Source organism: Coturnix japonica, chromosome 3 (assembly GCF_001577835.2).
Source record: "Coturnix japonica isolate 7356 chromosome 3, Coturnix japonica 2.1, whole genome shotgun sequence".
Taxonomy (NCBI): Eukaryota; Metazoa; Chordata; class Aves; order Galliformes; family Phasianidae; genus Coturnix; species Coturnix japonica.
Genome location: NC_029518.1, coordinates 1,866,511 through 1,886,295, shown reverse-complemented (window position 1 = coordinate 1,886,295; position 19,785 = coordinate 1,866,511). Strand labels below are relative to the sequence as shown.

Sequence of the window (19,785 nt, the reverse complement as noted above, 5' to 3'; positions counted from 1 at the left end):
TCTTTCTAGTACTACGTGCATCTAATTTTGGGCTCTTACCGGAGCGATTTCCTGTTGGTATAATGCAAAATGTTCCTTGGTGATCTGTGGGAGGTAGAATGAAGGCGTGACTTCAGAGTCCACAAAGTCCACTCCCCATGTTTTTGTAAAGAAATCAGATTCCCTTTTTGCTAACCTAGGATCATTTAGTGCTGCTGGGAGATTGACTTTGGAATGATAAATAGTCCATCTGTGCTGATCCGCAACTAGAGACGGGCTGTCACATAAACTACTGGGATCGCCTGCAGCACAAAGACAAGACAGGTTGTTAAGCTGAGAAACTGAAAGGTATAGTTTTTAAACATGTTAAAAATGTGGTTCTTACGCAACTGTGTTTCAACAATTAGACAATGGATCAGAATTACCTACACAAAAGACACATCACATCTCCATTACTCTCAGCACTGAGATATTTCTTCCATCACATTACTCAGTACAAGTTTTGAACTCAATAACGAACCCACACTTGCCATCTTTAGCTCAACACTATTAAGTTACACCAGACAGAAATCCAATCACTTAGACCATTTTTTCATAGTCTCGACTGATTACTTGACCAGAAATAGTTGAAATTCATTAGAATTAGATTCTGCAATTCTTAAGATCCCATCCTAGCTTGGTATAACACAGCAGCTACAACTTTGGATGATGTTACAACAGTGATTATTACAGAGGTAGAGACAGGTCTTGGCCTTTTGTTTCCCACTGCAAGAGGGCTGTGCATTCCAAAGTAAAGCAGACAGACTCCAAGCATGCTGGGTAGGTCTTCTATAGGCTCTCACAGAATACACCTTCTTCTTGCATGTAGTACCGTGTATGATCACTAACAATAATGTGGTGATCACCTACATATAATGTGGAGATCTAATTAGAAACTGAAAGCGGGAAGGTTCTCCCACTGCTCAAGGGAGCTGGGTGGTATAAAAGCAGACTTACGGCAAACTCTAAAATAAGAACAGAGCTTATTATGCTACACCCACAATATAAGAAAATTTGACTGAAGAACTGAAAAGGGATTTCCGAGTTTGCAAGTTTAATCATGTTTTCACCCTCTTTGCCCACCAACATTACCTGTAGGCTCCTTGGGACACACATCAGGCAGTGACTGCACGGGTTGGAAGCGTTTTGCAACATCTTTTTCCTTTTTAAAGAAAGCATCGCTGCTGTTTGGCTGAGGCACTGGTGAAGAACTGTGGCTTGATGCCATTGCATAAAATCACCACTTGATAAAAGCTAAACGAGAAACAATAAACATTCAGGCTTCAATGAAGTTACACAGAAAAACATCTTAAAGACTAAACCACAAGGCAGAATGCAACTTCACAGCCTGTTTCCTCCCCTGCCCTCAGCAATGAAGGTTAGCTCAATAAATGCAGACGTTAACAACAACAGTAGCAGAAATCTTTCAGGCACTTCAGCCTTCCTGTCACCAGAACTACTGCAGTTCCAGTGCGCACAACTCAGGGTACATCCCCCCAGGATCATAGCAGGGAGCTTGGGTAAACAGCCCAGCCCTGTAGGTGGGCATAGAGCTGCTGCCTGCACCTGCTGTCCTGCTCCATGCTGACTCAGTAGCCAACTGCAGAACTACTGCAGGTGTGCGAGCTCACCAAAACCTCCCCATCACGCACAGCTCAGAGGCACTGATCAGAAACCTCCCCTCCCAAGGGAAATAAGCACATCTTGCAAGACCTTGGCATTTAACTATCAACTTCTAACAGCATCACTTACACAGCAGCAAATGGATTTTGGAGGAAAAAAAATCCTATTTCTAAAGTAGGCTGGAAGCATCCTGCAAAACAATTCTAAGGTTGAGCTATGACACATACAGTACTACAAGAGCACTCAATGGAATGGCTTCGGTTGAAAGGACCTAAAGGATCAAGCTCCAGCTCCCCTGCAGGGAGGGCTGCCAACCACTAGATCAGTTCTGCTTCAAAGTCCTGCACTGGCACATCTTCTCCCCAGAAGAACCTCTGTAACATGACTCGAGGTCTGCTCTAGCCAGACACAGGAGCAGCTAAAGCCATTTGTAGGAAGCACTGAAAACCCGCACTCTTGCTCTCAAGCCTTTCATTAGACACAAACTTCTCAGGTACGGTTATTTTTACTGCTCATAACCCTAAAACATTCACATTCCCTTTACACACCGGTGAACTCTTAAAACAGAGGGAAAAGAGAACAATAAAATACCAAGGCAAGCAGTAACCTTCATGCTATTGAGTGGCTTTCAACAAGATATAAAGATTCACAGACAGAGAGGCCTTCTTAAGTAGCAAGCAATACGATGCTGCACTAAATTATTCATAGTTAGCAGCTATTCTGGTAGACTCAAGAGTCAGGGCCTTATAGATAATTAACCTTCATGAACAGCCGCGTTTGCACAGAAATAAACCTATCTGTACTGCCACCCCTCAAACTGCAGTACTTACAAGTAGAAGGCATTGCTTCCAAGAGAGGGAGAAAAGATGACTGAACACAGTTACCAGCATTAGATCCAAATTACAAAAGAATATGTGAAAAGTCTAGGTGAAGGCACACAGCCTGTCCCACACCCCAACCTGAGCCATCAGGCAAGTGAAAAACACAGTTACACTTGCTCACCAACACATCTTCCTTTGTGCTATCCAGCTACAGACTTTACAAACTGATTTATAACCAGCCGTCTGAATCAGCGTTTTAAACAATGTAGTGAAAGGCAAACCTGCTGATTTAAAGCAACAAGAAACAGTGACGTTCAATGTTAACATGGAACCAAACCTCAACTCTTCCAGCCTCCCATGCAGGTGCACTGTAGCTACCTCATAAAGCTGTGCAGCAGGAATTATGCAGTGAGATCCTCCTGCTTAGAACAGCATATGTGCAGCAACAGGAATGTGTGTCTGGCTAACAGTGACATCAACATTTGAGTGATATATGATTAAAACTGTTAGATTAACTCTGCTCTCTCTGGTAATCACCTTAATTTACTCATGTTTGGTCTAGCAACACATGTTAAACTAACACAATAAAAAAACCGAGGGGATCAGATTCTGGGGTAGCAATGGAAATACAGGATTACAGCTACTGCTGCATTCCTCCAAGATATTAAACCTATTCTGTGCTCACTGCATTAATTCCCTTAAAGGATGACATGAAATTACACCTGCTACCTACCCTTCCTACCTGAACACAGTCATGCAGCACAGAATAAAACACCCGTGGTGATAAACACATGACAAATGCTTGGCTGCTGTACAGTCAGCAAAGCAGGAGACCTGAGCAGTGAGCAGTACCTTAACCACATCAGCTCTAAGAAGTTCTGTGATGACTCCCCTATGACTTCAGTTTCACCATGAAGCTCTCAGCAGTTAGAAGAGCACAACAAACAGCACGACTTCTCAGTGTTACTCATAAGTAATTGCACAGGATGGCTGCAGCTCTTGTGCACCTGTTGGTTGGGTTCTGTTGCTTTTCTTTTAAGAATTATTCATATTTGCATAAAGTTCTTCAGAAACTGCCTCTCTGTATTCTAAGGGTTATTCATGCTGGTTTTGATACAGTGAGACTTGAAGTGTCCAGTACACACACTACATGACAGAAGGCACAAACTAAGGTCTCCTTGTTTCAGAAAATAAGGGTAAGGCAGTGGAAGCTGTTCTACTAACTCAAGCTCTTTCTGAATACCTAGTTACACCCTGGGCTCTTAGAGCAAGCAGGAGATTGTCAGGGATGTGGCCAGACTGGAGTCAGAGGAGAGCTGTGACACATCCCCATACCAAATCATCCACGTCTGATATGCCTTAAAACGGCTCACTTCCTTATGTAACTTGGAGAAGAGCCTGTATCAGCCCAGCCTTCCTGAAAGCCCAATAAATAGGCACATATTTCTGGTCAGACACATGTGTACCTCAGCACATTTCATACATCTTCCAATAGTAACTCTAATCTCATCCTCCTGGACTGAAAGTACACCTTGACTGCACAAGTGGTGACCATCCAGATTAGCTTCATGGGAATGAAAGCAACCTGACAAGGAAGCCACGTATCAGCTTCACTCATACCCACATGTGCTGTCACAATCCAGCATGTTCTGAATCTCCTTGAGCTGTGCTGAGCTGAGCCACGCCACATTACCTTCTCACCACCCCACATATTGGGACTGTATAAAAGCAAGAGCAGGATGCAGTCTCACAGAGCTTCCCTCAAGTGGGGAAACAGGCAAGAAAAAAGGAATCTGACATTGAGAAAGCACTGTGGGTGAACTACAAGGCCAGGGCAAAACAGCACCTGACTTTCATACCGTGTTACTTTGTACAAGTTTCTTTTGCCCTATCCCCAAAAGCCCCTGTCACTGAATAGCCTATGGTTGTTTGAGTCCTCACTAATAATTCAGAATAATACACAAGTGTATGCATTTTGTTAGAAATTTGAGAGAGAGGTATCTCCCTGTAGACAAACCATCTCGGAAGCTGTTATTTCACAGTTCTCCAGGTACTAAATGAAACGAATTAAATGGAACATCTGCGCTATATCCAATGTACCAAATACATTTCTTCTCATCTGGAAACCTAGTTTCCCAAGGAAGAACACTAATTTGAAGTCAGAAGGCAGATTCTACACTGGGGGAACAGACTTCCTTACAGCTATTTAGGTCAGTATGCGTCAAGTTCTTCAATGCCAAGAGCGGCAGAATCATTCAGGAAAAAATTAAGAAAGCAGTAAAAAAAAAAAAAAGTATGTCAGACAAGAAAAGGTCTCGTGGTTATTTGCCCACCCTATCACAAAAGAACGGAGCGAAATCTCTTTGTACTCTTTTGTTTTTTCCCAGGCATCCGCATTACAGTGCAGAACAGCTGAGAACAAAGGGCTATCCAAAAGCAGGCATCGTACTTGGTAGCAAGCCCTATCAAGGTAGCTCAATATAGGATGTCAGCTGGCTGCAGGAGGCAGGAAACTACTCTGCAGGGCGAGTGTGTGGCAAACAAGAGCACTGACATTTTGCCTTGGGGAGCACCAGGAAGCACCGTGTTTGTTTATAGTTCTCCTAAGCGTTAAGAGCAGCCCGACAGATCAAAATGAAATGATCACCTCATTGCTTCCTTTTCATTCCTCAGAACTTCCACTTACAAGACAAGTAAATATTTGCATAGAGATTTTAAAAAAAGTCTGGTAATGCCACAATTACAATGCCAAAAATTAAAAGCAAAGTCTTCCTTTGCTGTTAGCAGGAATCGTATCATGCCAATAGACACTTCCTACAATACTGCAAAGCACCTGATAAGCTACTCCAACAACTATTCCTTGGCCATTCAAGCTGTGAGTTGAGGGATGAGTTTGTGCTTCTTTTTGTGCTCTAAGATCAGCTTCAAAGCTGAAATACCCCAGCATTTTCTCTATCCAAAGATGAGTATTTTGGAACATCCAGTCAGAAAACAGCCTCAACATTATTGAGCAAGAGGAAAATATGCTATGGATTCTTTCCCTTTGGAAGAGAATCCTTGGATTATCTTAAAATCTAAAGCCTAGGGAAGGCTGATGCAAAGAGCTGAAGATGCAGAATCTATGACACATTGTATTTGTTTAGATGTAATTAAATGTAGGCCCAGAAAGATATAAGTAAAACATCCATTCACGCTCCTCCTCTTTCTACACTTTATTCAAAAAACATCAGCAGGAGGAATTAACAAAACGAAGCTTAATATAATAATAAAAACTGTAAAAATGAACTTGAAAAGAAAAACACAAAGAAGAAGGTACAGAAACCAAAAGCAAAACTGAGCCTACCAGCAGGGAAGAATTCAAGCCCTGGAGCACAGGGTGTTTGTTGCCCTTCACTCTTCTGAAGAGACACAGTTCCTCATTTCCCCAGGAGCGTGAGAAGGGAAAGCAGAAGTGGCTTTCACACCGAGCTGCTGCCCCGAAAGAAACGACAGCTACACGATTCCATTTCCCAACTTCTTCCCACTCCAACTGCCAAAGAGCAGGTCTGCAGGCTTTCTCAATCTACCCCCTCTATGGCTCTTCTGACACCTCTCAGGGTAATGTTTCTGTTCAACACTGGAAACACGTGTCCTTTCCTCATCCCATGAAGTTCATTCTGCCAACGGCAAGACAAAATTTCCTCTACATATGTACCAGACTTCTAGCACAGAGAAAGTGGGCGCTGACAACCTAATGACACTGGGGAGAGATGTCCCCAGATGTTACTGAGGAACAGCAAGGGGAAGGCTGAGCTCCCTCCCAGCACACAGACTGCAGGCCTCACTGGAGAGGCTGCCCACACAACACACACTGGATTTTGCTTAAAGAGCTATAGACCTTCTATCTATTACTTCATCTTTGGCGTTGTTTTCCTACCCAAAAGAAGCACTGTCTTATTTCCAGAGGATTTCAATGGAGTAACTATAGCTTTTGTATATACCACAGTTCAGGAAACCATCACACAGTCTCTCAGATGGGAGAATTACTGCAGCCACTACAACAATTAACGTACTGCAGTAAGAGTGCTTAGTAAGAACACTGCTTCATAGGGATACAAAGCAACTGTGGACACACAGGGCAATTGTGGTTACACTTCAGGATCCTCATTTCACAGGTCACCTTCTTGTGAAGGACTCCTTCAGACAGGATATAGGTGAGACAGTAAAGTCATCACACCTCCTGTGCCTTAGAACTCTCAAAAGCACGCATGCACCTTTGATCCTCCACAGTTTTAACACAGAATCGCAGAGCCACTCAGGTTGTTAGAGACCTTCAGGACGAGCAGGCCCAAGCATCCACCCGACCTACTGTGCCCTGCTGCAGCAGCACGTCCCCCAGTGCCACAGCACAGGGGTGAGTGATGGAGCTCACAGCTCTCCACGGTGCTCGGCAAGAAGCAGAACAACATCGGCGCTCCCCATGCCGACCCCCGGGCTGCACGTGGGGTCGTGTTCAGCCATTCCTGAGCAAACCCACAACGCTGCCCGCAAACGTCCCGGCCTTGGCGAGCACCGCGCACCCACAGCAGCTCCGCTTGCCGTACCTTGGTGAAAACACTCCCGGAGCACCTGGAGAAGGCCGTCGTCATATCTCTGCCGGTTGCATCATACGAGAACCGCCCGGTGCTGTGGCTGCGCGGCAGCCGAGGACCTGAGGGGAGAAGCCCCCGTTAGAGTCTGCCATGTCCCCGTGAGGCACAACCCCCCCCGAGCTGCCCCGTTCCCGCTCCGCGGTTGCCATGGAAATACAAAATAGATATTTAAAGAGAAAGGGATCAGCGCGGCTCCCCCGTACCGACCTCGGCCAGGCCCGGCGCTCCCCCAGCGCCCGCCCGCCCGCCCAGCCGGGGCCGGGGCCGGGGCCGGGGCCGCCCACACAAAGGGCTCCAGGGGGCGTTCAACTTTCCCGGCCGCTCCCGAGCGGGGCCGGCGGACCCCCCCTCGGACCCCCCCTGCCTCTGGCGGCAGCCGTGCGGGCGGCCTGGCTGCGGGCGAGCGGCCGGGGCTCCCCGCTGCCTACCTGCGGCCTACTGCGCACCGCCGCCACCACACGTCGCTCCCCTGCGCAGGAAGCGGCCCGGGCGGCGGCACGGAGGCACGGAAGCACGGCGGTACGGCGGTACGGCGGCGGGAGGAGCCCAGGCACCGCCTCTCCCTCCCCGCCGCCCGGAGGAGGAGCCGCGGACGGCGGAAGGGGCTGCCCCCCGGCCGGGGGTGGCCCTGGGGATGGTCCTGCTCGTCGCAGTGGCCGCGCCGCCATTTGCTGGCCCCGTTGCGCCATGCCGCGCTGTGGGCCTACAGCTGCTCGTTGCCCTGCTCGCGGGCGGCCCCGCGGCTCGGCCTGTGGCCAGACTTGCATTTTGGACGCTAATTCCGCAGCAGGCCGCCGAAGTCGCGTCAGATTGGCGATTAAAGAAAGGTTCTTCGCCCTGCGCGTCCCTGGAACTGCCCCCCCGGAGCTGGTTCGGACGCTGCTCTCACAAACAGTGTTTAACGTTCAGCTGGTGCTGAACTCGAGATGTCCTACAAAATACAGGGCACATCACGTCCACATGGAACACTAACGTGGTGTCTAACATTCAAAAGGTACCACCACGCAGGGCCACTCGAGGCTCTGGTTAATCAGTGGCAGTAGTTCCATTTGGCATTAAGGAGCAAAGAGGCGGCTGGATGTGTCCCCGTGGGCTGATGGCTACGTAAGTGTGTCGGTGGAAGCTCACACCCTGCACTCACCTTGCCTGCCCCTCTGCTGACACCGAGCACTGTTTGTTCTGGCTGGCACAACTGCAGGACAACTGCATGAAAGGAATTAGGCTGCTCGGCCCTGGCAGCCCAGCTCACTCAACCCCGTCATCACAGCTGCCTTTAAGATGTATTTTCACTCCTCAGTGAATGCTGACAGGCCTCAGTTTTGTACAGTGTGCTTTGCAGGCTCCAGAATGGGGAGTTCCAAGTGGCAGCCGCCAGGATCAAGCGTCTGAGAGCTGCAAGGATTCTTGGATTGCTTCTTTGGAAGCATCGTACCTGTCCTGATTAGTGTTTGCCCTTCTGCTCAGGATATTCCTTAAAGGGCAGCAGGCTCCTGTCTTCAGCTCCTCACTTGTCACATATAGTAAGGCAATGGAAAACTGCTGACAACTGTAACAACCTCACACCGGTTTCTAGTGCAGCAGACCAGGGTTTCTTTTTTTGCATGAGAAATTAGTTGTGGATGCAGGAAGGAGAAATAGATCCATGCACAAATTGTACATTATATTGCTTTGTGTTGGTTTGTGGAGCTCGTGTCAGCTGTTAGCTCTGCAGACACTGCAGGAAGGAATGCCTGAGAGTTGCAGGAGGGAGGATTTCTGAAGGGCAATGGAAATTTGTGGCTGCAGTTTTCTTGCTTTCACTTCTTGATTTCACTTTCTTGGGCTACCGTACATCTGGAAGCATCTGTGAGTCCCCAGGTTTCAAACTGTTACGTCCTGAAGCACAAAGAAAGATCTTAAGATACTTACCTTGCAGTTACTCCCCTTTTACTTCTGTATCTGGAAAGCCTCAGCATCCTAATGCTACAAAGCCAAAAATACATATCAGCCACAGTACACGTGGGAACATCCTATTCATCAGTCATTCCTGGACCTTTCCTTGTGATAATCACAGTTCAAGCCAGCGTGTCTCGCAGCTCTGATTGTGCAACATCACATTTTATTGAGGGCAGAAGGTGCATCTTTGATTCCTTTTTATTTACGGTAGCAATACAGCTCTTTTCTGATGATTAAAACATTGCAGAGCTGTTAAGATGCAATTATTTCATGCCCAGCACTGAAGGTGGACATTTAGGTGTTTTTACTGTTGCTTCTGTTGATCCAGGTTAAAACCTTAAAGCCAAAACAGCTGAAGAGTGTAACCTGTGTTCTGGTTAAAAATGGTTACTTTGATGTTACTCTTATGTCATAATTGCTGGCTGCAGTTTCTCATGACGCCAGCACCACTGATTTGTCCTTTTGACATCCATGGTACCTTTCGTAGACATGCTTCAGGAGATAAAGATGTACCTTCTCACACGTCAAAATACCATTCTTGGCTTTCTGAGGTACTGCTGTTAACATCATCTCAGCAGAGCTCAAACAGGCTTTCTGGGAGCTGCAATAGCAAAAGTAGTGGGAAAAAAATCATGTTAAATATTAAATGCTTATTACTATGGGAAATTTCCTCTAGCAACCTGTAAACTTCGCTGACTGTATCAACAACATCCCAAGCAGTGTGGGGCCCAGGAATACATACAAGAAATGGATGGGAGGAGATTCAAATAGAGGAAAAGGCTGAAAGAAAGGGAATTCCCAGTAGAAGAGCAGCTGTGGGTGGTTATTCGCTACAGCCTCTGTTTGAGAAAGGAAAGCCCTTCCTACAGCCTAAGTGGTAAACCAGTTTTCCGTCTCCAGCCCCATAGGTCAGCCTGAGTCTAAAGGCCAGTGCTGTGGCATGGATTGCATTTTGTAAGTCTACAACTGCTGTGCACTGAGACACTCACTGCTGTGCTGTGCCAGCTAGAGCCAAGGATGCAGTGCTCACCTGGCATGCTTCACACCTCCGACCCTGAAGCACCTTCACCCCAGTTGATCACTTTTACACTGAAGAGGTGAATTTAAATCCGCAGTGATTCACTGTGCTTGAGACACAGGGGAAAGCCATACATACCCTCTGCTGACCTTTAAGCTCCAAGTCTCATGTTGCAGTGGAAAGAATTTTGTATCTACTTACACCTGGGGAGCAGAAAGCGGCCCAGCCCAAGGTCTCTCTTTCTCCCAGACTGTAGGATATTCATGGGTGATTTTTAGTGGCTTTGGGAAAGGTGCCTTTAAACCACAGCAAAGTGCTGTGGGGCGCAGAGAGTTTCTGTTCTTGTACACTCTGGTGTTTGCAGCCTGAACATGCTGATAGCTCTCTGCAGAATGTAATTGCTGTGTTTTAATCAGAAGAGTTTGGTGAGGAGACCGTGAGTCAGTAAACCAGAATTCATTTGATGTGGTGCTTGTCTCCCTTTTTTGAGTACAACTAACTCTTCTGAGTGCAGCACTTTGGTTATCTCAGCTTCTCACTGAAGGCCAAGGGCCACGTAGGCTTTGCAGGAGAATGTGACTCAGTGCTGGCACCATGTTGCAGTGCCCTCATGATATAAAATGACAAACATCCTTATTCCTGTGTACGTGGGACATAGTCCTACAAAGAATCTCTTAGGTAAACAAGTCAAATTTCACATACTTTTAAGCAGGAATCTCGTTCTACTGCCTTAGATCCTTGTTGGAAGGGCCCAGGTATTTAACAGCAAAGTTGCTTAGTGTGCATTGCAAGCATGGCATTGGGATCTATAAGGAATTTGAGGGGAAAATAATGATTGGATATAATTAGAGGAGTAGGTCCCCAAGGAGCCCTGAGTGTAGAGGGTGATCCTGTCAGTAAAAGAGCAACACTAACAATGATAGGAGCAACCGAACATCAAGGAAGGATTCTGCTTAGAGGAAGCAGGGCATATGAAAGAAATATGTAGAATAAAGAACACCTCACAGAAAGCAGATGGAAAGTTTATGCTCTCCTTGTCTTTAGCGATGTGAAAGGATTTTAAGGAATAATTTTTCATGCCAATAGCAGGGAAAACATTCCCATGCTTTGTATAAGTGGAGCATGGTGTGCATGGCCACAAGAAACAAGGCAGGGGCTTAAGATTCAGAATGGGACAGCGGTTCTATTGGGCAACCTCAGTGGCTTTCAAAAATACCACCTGTGGTGATTTTTAAGATGATTTTTGCCATGTCAGCCAAATGCTCACTACTGTATCTGAGGATCAGATCTACGTAGAGAGATCATGATGGCCCATCTAATGTGCTGTGGCACATTGCATCCTTGTTTGAGGCAAGATGCAGGTCAGGATGGGTGCCTGGTCTCACTCTGGAGGATAATACCCGTATTTTCTCTCAGAGATGGGGATGATCTGGGTCACTACTGCACAGCGAAGTGCTCAAAGAGTAAGAAGTGGTCATTCTTATAGACTGCCCCAAGAAAAACTGGCTGGATGAAGGTAGTTTGTCCTCCCCTTGGACAGGAATGGTGTTTTTAATAGTCCCCATCGAGATGCTGTCACAACATAAAGACAGCTAATAACAGGAATGTCAAATCAATCCCATTCCTCCTAAGTGATATAGCATTTATTCCTCCATATCTGCAGTGGTATCAGAGTTCCTCCTGGCTTCAAGGCATTCCTTGGCACACTAGACATGCTGCAGATGTATCCACATTCAATCCAGTTTCTTCTTAGTACTGTCAGCCTCCAGTACTGAGGTTGTATAAAACAAAAAGCTTATGCTTTTGTATCACATTTTATCAATACCAGCTTATTCTGATGAGGTATGTTAATACCAAAATAAGCAGTAGCTGTGGTGTGTTATTTTGTTGTTTTTTGTGTGTGTCAGGTTTCCAGGCTACTTTGTTATGTGCAACACTCCCTTTGAAATCAGTCACTGCCACCCCTACATTATGGGGTGTATGTATTATTATACATTATACATCCCATTCTAGCAGTATGCTTTCAGGGTGGTGTAATGGGAAACTATGTGGTCTGAGTGGCACCTCTGATATCATCACCATGAATTCTAATAGGGTTTTGCTTTTGAATTAAATAGCAACATGGGAAGTTACAGAAAAACACAACGTGAGATTCTCATGTTTGGGAACAAGGTATCATGGCGTAAAGGCCATGCATGCCTGATACATGGAATTCATGGGGATTAAGGTGCCTTATCAGGGCCCTCCAGCTTTGCTAGGTGTAAATAGGTAGAAGACTCTTTTTCACTATTGCTGCTCTTTGAGATGCTCCTGAAGAATCATACATACAATACTCTGATTTGGAAGGGCCGCACAAGGATCACTGAGTCTATGTTGCACTTGTTCTCATGTTGTCTTGCTTATTTGGTTCAATTCTTTCTGGCCTCACGGTCTTTCTTTGCCTAAGCAAACTAAAGCTGCTTAGAGTGAGAACACCCATGAACCAAAGCGTGCAGATTTGAAGAAGCAAGCAAGCTGGTACCAAGCAAGCAGGGCTGGAATGGTAGTCAGGGACATTCAGAGACACACATTTGATTTTAGTTTCACTACAGGTCTCAGCACAGAAGTTTGTTTGTTTGTTTTAATAAGAACAAAAATAAGGGCCCTGAGTTGTAGATGTCTTTAGACTTTGCTCTTTCCCAGGCTGCAAGGTCCTCAAGTAGGTGGTACAACCACATGATTCCTAATCACGTAATGCAGAAGTGGCTATCATCTTAGTGATCACACATACCACTGCAAGGAGAAACATATGCTGTTATGCATTTTAGGAGCTGGGAGGCTGTACAAGATACACCCTGGCATCTATACTAAACTGAGGACACCTAGGGAAGCAGCACACTGCCTGTCTCCCACCAGCAGCTTCATGAGGGGTGCTACAGGCTTTGCTGCCTCAGGACTCCTCAACTCATCTCCAAACTCAACTGCAAACATCGTGGGTTAAGGCAGGTGGGAGCAATGAGGATAAATCTCTTACACTAAGGGCATGATTTTGTAGGGACATGTAATAGCTGTTATTAGGAGAGTGACCTGTCTGGAAAGCATCAAGGCATCTTTAAATGTACATTTTACCTTTGATTATCAAACTTTGCCTGAGTTCTGCACAGCTTCAACAAGGCTTAGGATTTGATTGAGGTGCTCTATTTCCAGCAACCACTTGCAATTACAGCAGATGGCAGCCTTTCCCCACATGTCAAAAAGAAAAGGGGAAAAAAATAGTGCCAGGATTACAGACAATAAATGTCTTTTGTTGTTTCCTGGTGCCTGCTTATTACCAGCAAAAACCTCCACAGCGGTGAGATCAAGAAGTGAGAGGTAGAAACAAGACTGAAATAATCTCCTTGCATTTGCAGGACCTGCATCCTCACCAGATGTGTGACCAGCCATTGCACCACCCCTATTTGTCCAGGATGATGTTTTCCTTCCAATTGACATCACAGCTTGAGTTCAAAGTAATTAAAAATCTACAAATTCATTTTTTCACCTTGACAACACCACCAAAGGGAAAACATCAGATTTCATGGCTAGTAGGTCAAAACCAAAGTGACACTTTTCAGCGCTTGATTTAATAAGGTGTTAGTGCCTTATTAAAAAGCACCTCTGTTAAAGACCTTCTGCAGCTGTCTCAATCAACTGTCGTATGGGCAAGGCCTCAAATTACTTCATCTGTTGGTGACTGTTCAAAAGAGCCTCAGATATACTCTGTAGATTTTCCCAGCCCTGAAAAGCAGAGAGAGAACTGATCTGCACTCTTGTCTCCTGCCTCCTTTTGATCCTTGCTTTAAGAGCCTGAGCAGGAACGCTCATTGGGACACGTGTGTTATTCAGACAAGACCACTAGCAGTTTTCCACCACAACAAGCTCTTTCTGATACACTTGATATCCTGTGGAAGTATTTCTTGTTACTGAGTGAAAACTCTCCCATCCACACTGTTTCACAAGTACAAGAAAGAGGTGCAGAGAGGTCCTGCTCTGAGGTAGCTCCTAACACAAACATAAAAGAACATTAGATTCACTTCTACTTAGGCTCTGCCTTCAGTTTCTACCATTTATTCTGCTTCTGTTCTCACAAAATATGTTAATGGCATCCAGATGCTTATTAACATGTTTCATACTAACAACCAGAGACAGGAAATACAAGCCAGATGAGGAAAAGAACAGCTCAAACAATAGTTAAGAGAGATTAGAGGAATTCCAAGTCAGCAGGGCCAAGTAAAATGTACTGTGGAGCCTTCAAGAAATGACTCCAATGGTTGTAAGTGACTTTAATATCAATGTAAATGGCTTCATAAACACCAGGGGACAGGGGAGGTCCCACAGGATCAGAGAACCTGCTATCAAAATCCAGGGGGACATCCAGACACAGCGCACTACAGCAGCCACCGTGGGCTTACAAAAACAATCTGTGTCTTACTGACCCCATTTGTCTCTTTGATAAGACAGCTGGCCTGGCAGCTAGGAAAGCAAAGTCACACATGTGCCATATCTTCACTTGAATAATGCCGGCTTATGCAGCCACCAAAGGAAATGGTCTAGACATCATCACTACAAGAAGAAAGGATGGGCAAGTTGCTTATGCTTAAGGTGTAGCGTCTCATCATCCTGTCCTGGCTCTGTATTCCCCTGGAAGACACAACCATGGGAGCACTGCAGAAGGCTGTGCTTGTGCACATGTGCTGTGAGAGCTGGGAGACACAGGAAGTAAGAGTTAATTTCACACAGGAAATCACTGTCAGTGAGGAAATGACCCCAATTCCATGTTGCACTCGAGGTCTCTGTGTTCACAGTCATTTTTTCCCTCAGAAGATGTGCACGCTACCCCCCCCCCAGCTCAGCTTTCAATGGAAGAAACACTTAAAATACTCTACTACCCAGCCTGCAAGACTGTTGTAGGCTGCTTCTAATACCTGTCCTTCAGAGAAGTCTTTTCATCCCTTTGAAAGCTGTCCTCTTCTTTTGTAGCTCTGTAGAGAAATCTGACCAAACAGAAATCTTGAGACCATTATACTGCAGTTCTCCTACCTTCCAGCCAGCATTCATTATGAATGGCTTATCATTACATTTTAATCAATTGAATATCAGAAGTTTAAGGCGTGTTTGGCACCTTTCCTTTCCTTCTTCTTCCAGGTGCATTTGCAGATGAGTTCATTCAGTGTCACATAGGGAAAGCTGTCCATTGATGACAGGCATACATCACACAGAAAGCTGTAATGTTTTTGTTTCTGGACTCTGCACAAGTACTCACAGTACAAAAGGTGTTGCTATGGGTTGCTTTTCTTTTCCATTTAATAACAAAATACAAGAATAACTCCAAACAGCAGGTAATTTTTTGGTCTGAAACAGAATCAGAACCTTCTTCCCCAGAGGAGGAGGTGGGTAAGGATGTGCAGCATGCAGGGCATGGGGAGGGTCCTTCTTGTTTCACTCAGCACATCAGGGGCCTCAGGGAGGACACGATGAAGCTGAAGACAGAATTCAGGAAACAGAAATAAGAACCAGGGCAGTTTGGCAAGCACAACCTACTAGCAAAGATCAAAAGGACTCCTTTAGTAGAGAAGAAAAGGCTGAGAAGAGACATGCTAACAGCTTTCAAATACATAAAAGGCTGCCAGAAGCAGGGAGAACAGAATGATTGCTTCCACATCCTCTGGGAGGGAACAAGCATAATGTGCTAAATCTTTCCTTCTGGGGAGATTTAGGTTCAAGATGAGGAGCAGTTTCTCTCTGGAAGGATAGTTGGACCGAGGAACAGACTGCCTGCAGAGGTCACTGAGCCTGAACGCTGGTGAGCAGCACATGGGTAGAGCTGCCCCTGCCCCAGGGCTGACTGATGCAGAGAGGGATTTCCACAGATCCATGGTTACACTGTGAACAAACCTTTAAAATCAGCTGATGTAAATGAAATTCTAGGAAGTGGTGGTTGATGCAATTTGGGAACCCGTGCTGGTTTTCCTTTTCTATTTCCCCCCTTTCTTCTTGAAGGCCTAGGGAAATTCCAGAGATGGTAAGAGCTGTAACAGTCAGCAGAGAGCCAGAACCATCACTGCTCATCGGACATCTATCCTGAGCAAAATGAAGCTGATAAGAATTCATATGAAGCTGATGAGAGCTCATATGAAGCTGATAAGAGTTCATACATAAAGGACAGCATGGTTTGTTGCTTCTTTTTTTTTTTCTTTTTTTTTTTTTTTAAAGAAAAACTTTCATCTAGCAAACCTGCTTCCCTTCTTTGAGTTTGGCAGCTGCAATGGAGTTTTGTAAGACGTTTGACTCAGTGCAGGCGACATTACGATTATAAGATTAGCACTCTCCCTTCTCAGCAAAGCCCACATTAAATGGATCAGCTGGCAGCTCCTCGCAGAGGCTCTGCCAGGATCAGGACGGAATCACCTCGGAGGCACTGGGGCCTGACACAGCTTTGTGTCGCCATGCAGGACCCTGGGAGCAAACACAGTGATTGCTGACAGCATCTGGAGAGGAGGTAAGGAAGAGCCAGGAAGCAAGATGGACTGAGGGCAAGAAAACCATTTAGAAGTCTCTGCCACACAGCTTGTACTGTGCAAGTTGCCATTTATAGGACTATCAAAAGCTAAAGTGAGTTAAATACCCCTAGCACAGAAACTCCTAGTTACTCACCTCTTCACACAAGCTTGCCCTGCTCCATCTGCATCCCGGAGAAGCCAGTTTCTGACATATCATATTTATATGCCTGTAATCTGAATCAGATTACAATCTGAAAGATTGTTGAGTGTCAGCAAAACTGAAGCCTCATGTGATACTGTTCAATACATTTTCACTGTAGAAACATACACACAGCCTGACTTTATTAACCACAAGCTTAATAAGATAAAAAATACAAATATAGGCTGTGTGTGTCTGTAAGCTTTTGTTACAGGGAACGCTAATCCCAGACCCCTGTGTTATGGAAAACCCTACTGCATAAACACAGTGCATTTGGTACTAGTGTTTTAGAGACAGAGAGGTGGTGGTTTGCACCCTGATGCTGGCATAGTCTCTCATCAGTCCTTTTAATAGAGGGACTTGCCCAATGGTGGTTTTTCCAGGCAGGCAGATGCCAGGAGCTGTGACACGAGCACTGAGTCAGAGGTGCCCGAAGGCACTGCGCACACCTTCTGCTCCTCCTGCTTCAGAACAGGAGGAGTGAGATTTCCAAGTGATAAAGAGTGACGCTGGCAGAAGTGCTGAGTAACACTGAAAGCACGAGGAGCGATGGTGGAACTGAGGACTCCAGCCACCCTGCCTCTCTCAGAAAAGCTGCCCTGAATCCACTTTTAACACAAATGTCTAAAAAGCATTATATACCCACATGTGGTGCTGCTATTCAGCATTCAGGTGACCTTCTGCTTGATTTTGCTCCTCCTTAGAAACAAAGCTTCATTAAAAGAACGTGGGGCCCTGGCAGCTTTGCTCTGTAGAACCCATAGCTCCCCTATGGCTGCGGTGGGATCCCCATACACAGCTCCCTGCAGAAAGGCAGGCCAGACAGGTGACACCCTCACCTTTCCAACCCTTTAAAACCTCACGTTTGAAGCGATTGCCCAGGCATGATGGAAGCAAGCATATCTTCATCTCCATCCTACAAAGGCTTTTGAAAATGTTAGCCACCATGCCAACTGGAAGTGTGGGCCAGAAAGAAGCCAATTAAAAGCCAGGTTGTCTCCGTGTTGCTCAGGGCTAACAGAACAGATGATGGCATCGCTGGAAGCTGCGTTTGCTTTTAATTGTCCTCGTTCCACTGAATAACTAATTCTCTCCTCCTCCCACACAACAGAAAAAAAGCATGTTTTTTGGAAAAGATGAGTTGACTTGATTCCTCTTCACCACGCATGACAGCAAGCTGCAGTTTTTAGCTTTGCATCTAGGCAAGTTTATTACATCGCCGCATGCATTTGTTTTGTTTCAAATCTTCTGGGATCAGCTAAAAATATTAACTTGGAGAGATGAGAGAATGCAAGCACTACGAGCTTCGTGTACATCCAGATCCTAAGTTGCAGCCAAGCAAATGGAATAGCACAGGTGGATTGCGATTGTGAGGTAGTCATACAAAGAGCTGTTTTTGCAAGAGGACTGAGATGAGGGAGGTGCTGGGACAGAGTTGGTGAGGTCTGAGCATGATCCAGGGAAAGCAGCAAACCCTCCTCAGCCCTGAGGTGAAGCAGGGGCTGCCCATAAGGTGTCCCTCAGATGGCTGTGCCCCAGCAGCACAGGGAAGCAACTGCTCTTATCCTTTGATAACACACATTCTCAGCATTAATCCAGGAGAAACTGAAGGGAAACCCTATCCAGACTGAAGAATAGATAGAAACAACAACAACACATTTAGCAGAGCCCAAGCCTGGCCAACACGGTTTGGTGCATTAAGAAAAAAATAATAACATATTTCAATAGAAACACTTAAAAGTCATAATCATAGTGACTAAGAAACTGTCAGATAAAACATCTACAGAAAAAAAGTTCAAACATTTTTGCTGTTGAAGCAGAAATAAATGAAAGGATAAGGACAATGAGCTGTAAATAAAAGCAGACATGATGACCCTGGGAATTATTAGTAAAGAATATAAAGAAGCTTTTCCCAAGTGATTTATCTTGGCGCTATACCTTCATTTACTGTCTGAATAAGTGAATTATCATTTCCTATCTACCCCCCCTGCCCCCCCCGCCCCCGTGCTGCTCGCGCTTAATGCAAGCATTCTCACAGGGAATCCCCAGGAATGAGCTGTGTGCTGTGAGAGTGATGTGCAGGGGAAGTCTTTTAATGAGACCTTTCCATGAGGAAGAGGGAAAACAGACAAACTTGGTGTGCAATACAGGTTATAACTCCAAAGGATTCTACTCGTCACATTTCAGAAGGCAGCAGCTTTCCAGGTGTGATCTCAGTGCAGAACTCTTATATACACAGACATTGTAGAAGGAGGAAATCGGAGCAGATTAATAATTAATTCCTGCCTCAGAGCTGTTTAGTTTCCACAGGAGTGACACTGGATCAGCACAAGCATTCAAAATAAAAACATTGCAATCTTGCAGGTGTTGCCACACACAAAGGGGTTGCCTCTGCCAGCAGCAAAGTGCCTCTCTGATCTGTAAGGTCTTTCACACCCACGCAGAGGCTGTGAGATGCCTCACCCCTGCCTTCCCCTCTGCGTGGCTGCACAGGCTCCTCAGCAGGGATGGCAGGAGGCTTTACTGGTGCTTATACTAGCAGCTCAGCATCTTGTCAGGAAAACAGGACAGGCCAGAAACATAGGTGACTCCAGTGCTGGTATTCATTCACTGCAGGACAGGTGAGCACACTTGCAACACAATTAAGAGTGGCATATAAACGGTAAACAAGAAATGGTTATTCACTGCCTCCTGTGATACAAGAAATTGGATTTTCAGCAAAGTCATCAGGCAACAGGGCTCAAAGCATATGGAAGGAACTTCATGATGCGTAGCTGAGCAACAGGACTCATTGCCAAATGTTTTTTTGGGCACTGAAATGCGAACTGAAATGCATTTGTGTTAAAGGAAAAAACCAAGGATGCCACCTTTTACTCTAAAAACCTCTGAGCCACAGTTTGTACAAGACTTGAGCAACATTGCATCTGTTTGCCCTGCTCGTACTCCTCTCAGACACACACATCCACCTGCCCCTGGAAACCCAATTGTGGGCTGGCTGGACTCTGCAAAGTGATTATTTTGG

The 19,785-nt window shown here is 45.7% G+C and overlaps 1 protein-coding gene across 3 annotated transcripts in view; it reads right to left on the bottom strand.

The window, feature by feature from the left end:
• Positions 1 to 9,560, bottom strand: part of VPS54 (VPS54 subunit of GARP complex) — a 39,024-nt gene extending 29,464 nt beyond the window's left edge. Inside the window, exons 1-5 of one of the 3 annotated variants that reach the window (XM_015856553.2) lie at positions 7,522 to 9,560; positions 7,046 to 7,152; positions 5,806 to 6,118; positions 1,111 to 1,272; positions 40 to 281 (exon numbers count right to left, since the gene is read on the bottom strand). In XM_015856553.2, coding sequence (XP_015712039.1) covers positions 40 to 281; positions 1,111 to 1,246 — 378 coding nt within the window. In that variant the 5' untranslated portion in view covers positions 1,247 to 1,272; positions 5,806 to 6,118; positions 7,046 to 7,152; positions 7,522 to 9,560. Of the gene's footprint in view, positions 1 to 39; positions 288 to 1,110; positions 1,273 to 5,805; positions 6,119 to 7,045; positions 7,153 to 7,521 lie in introns of those variants that run through there. The other 2 variants (XM_015856551.2, XM_015856555.1) reach the window with 2 other exon arrangements.
• Between the last annotated feature and the right edge of the window lie 10,225 nt (positions 9,561 to 19,785).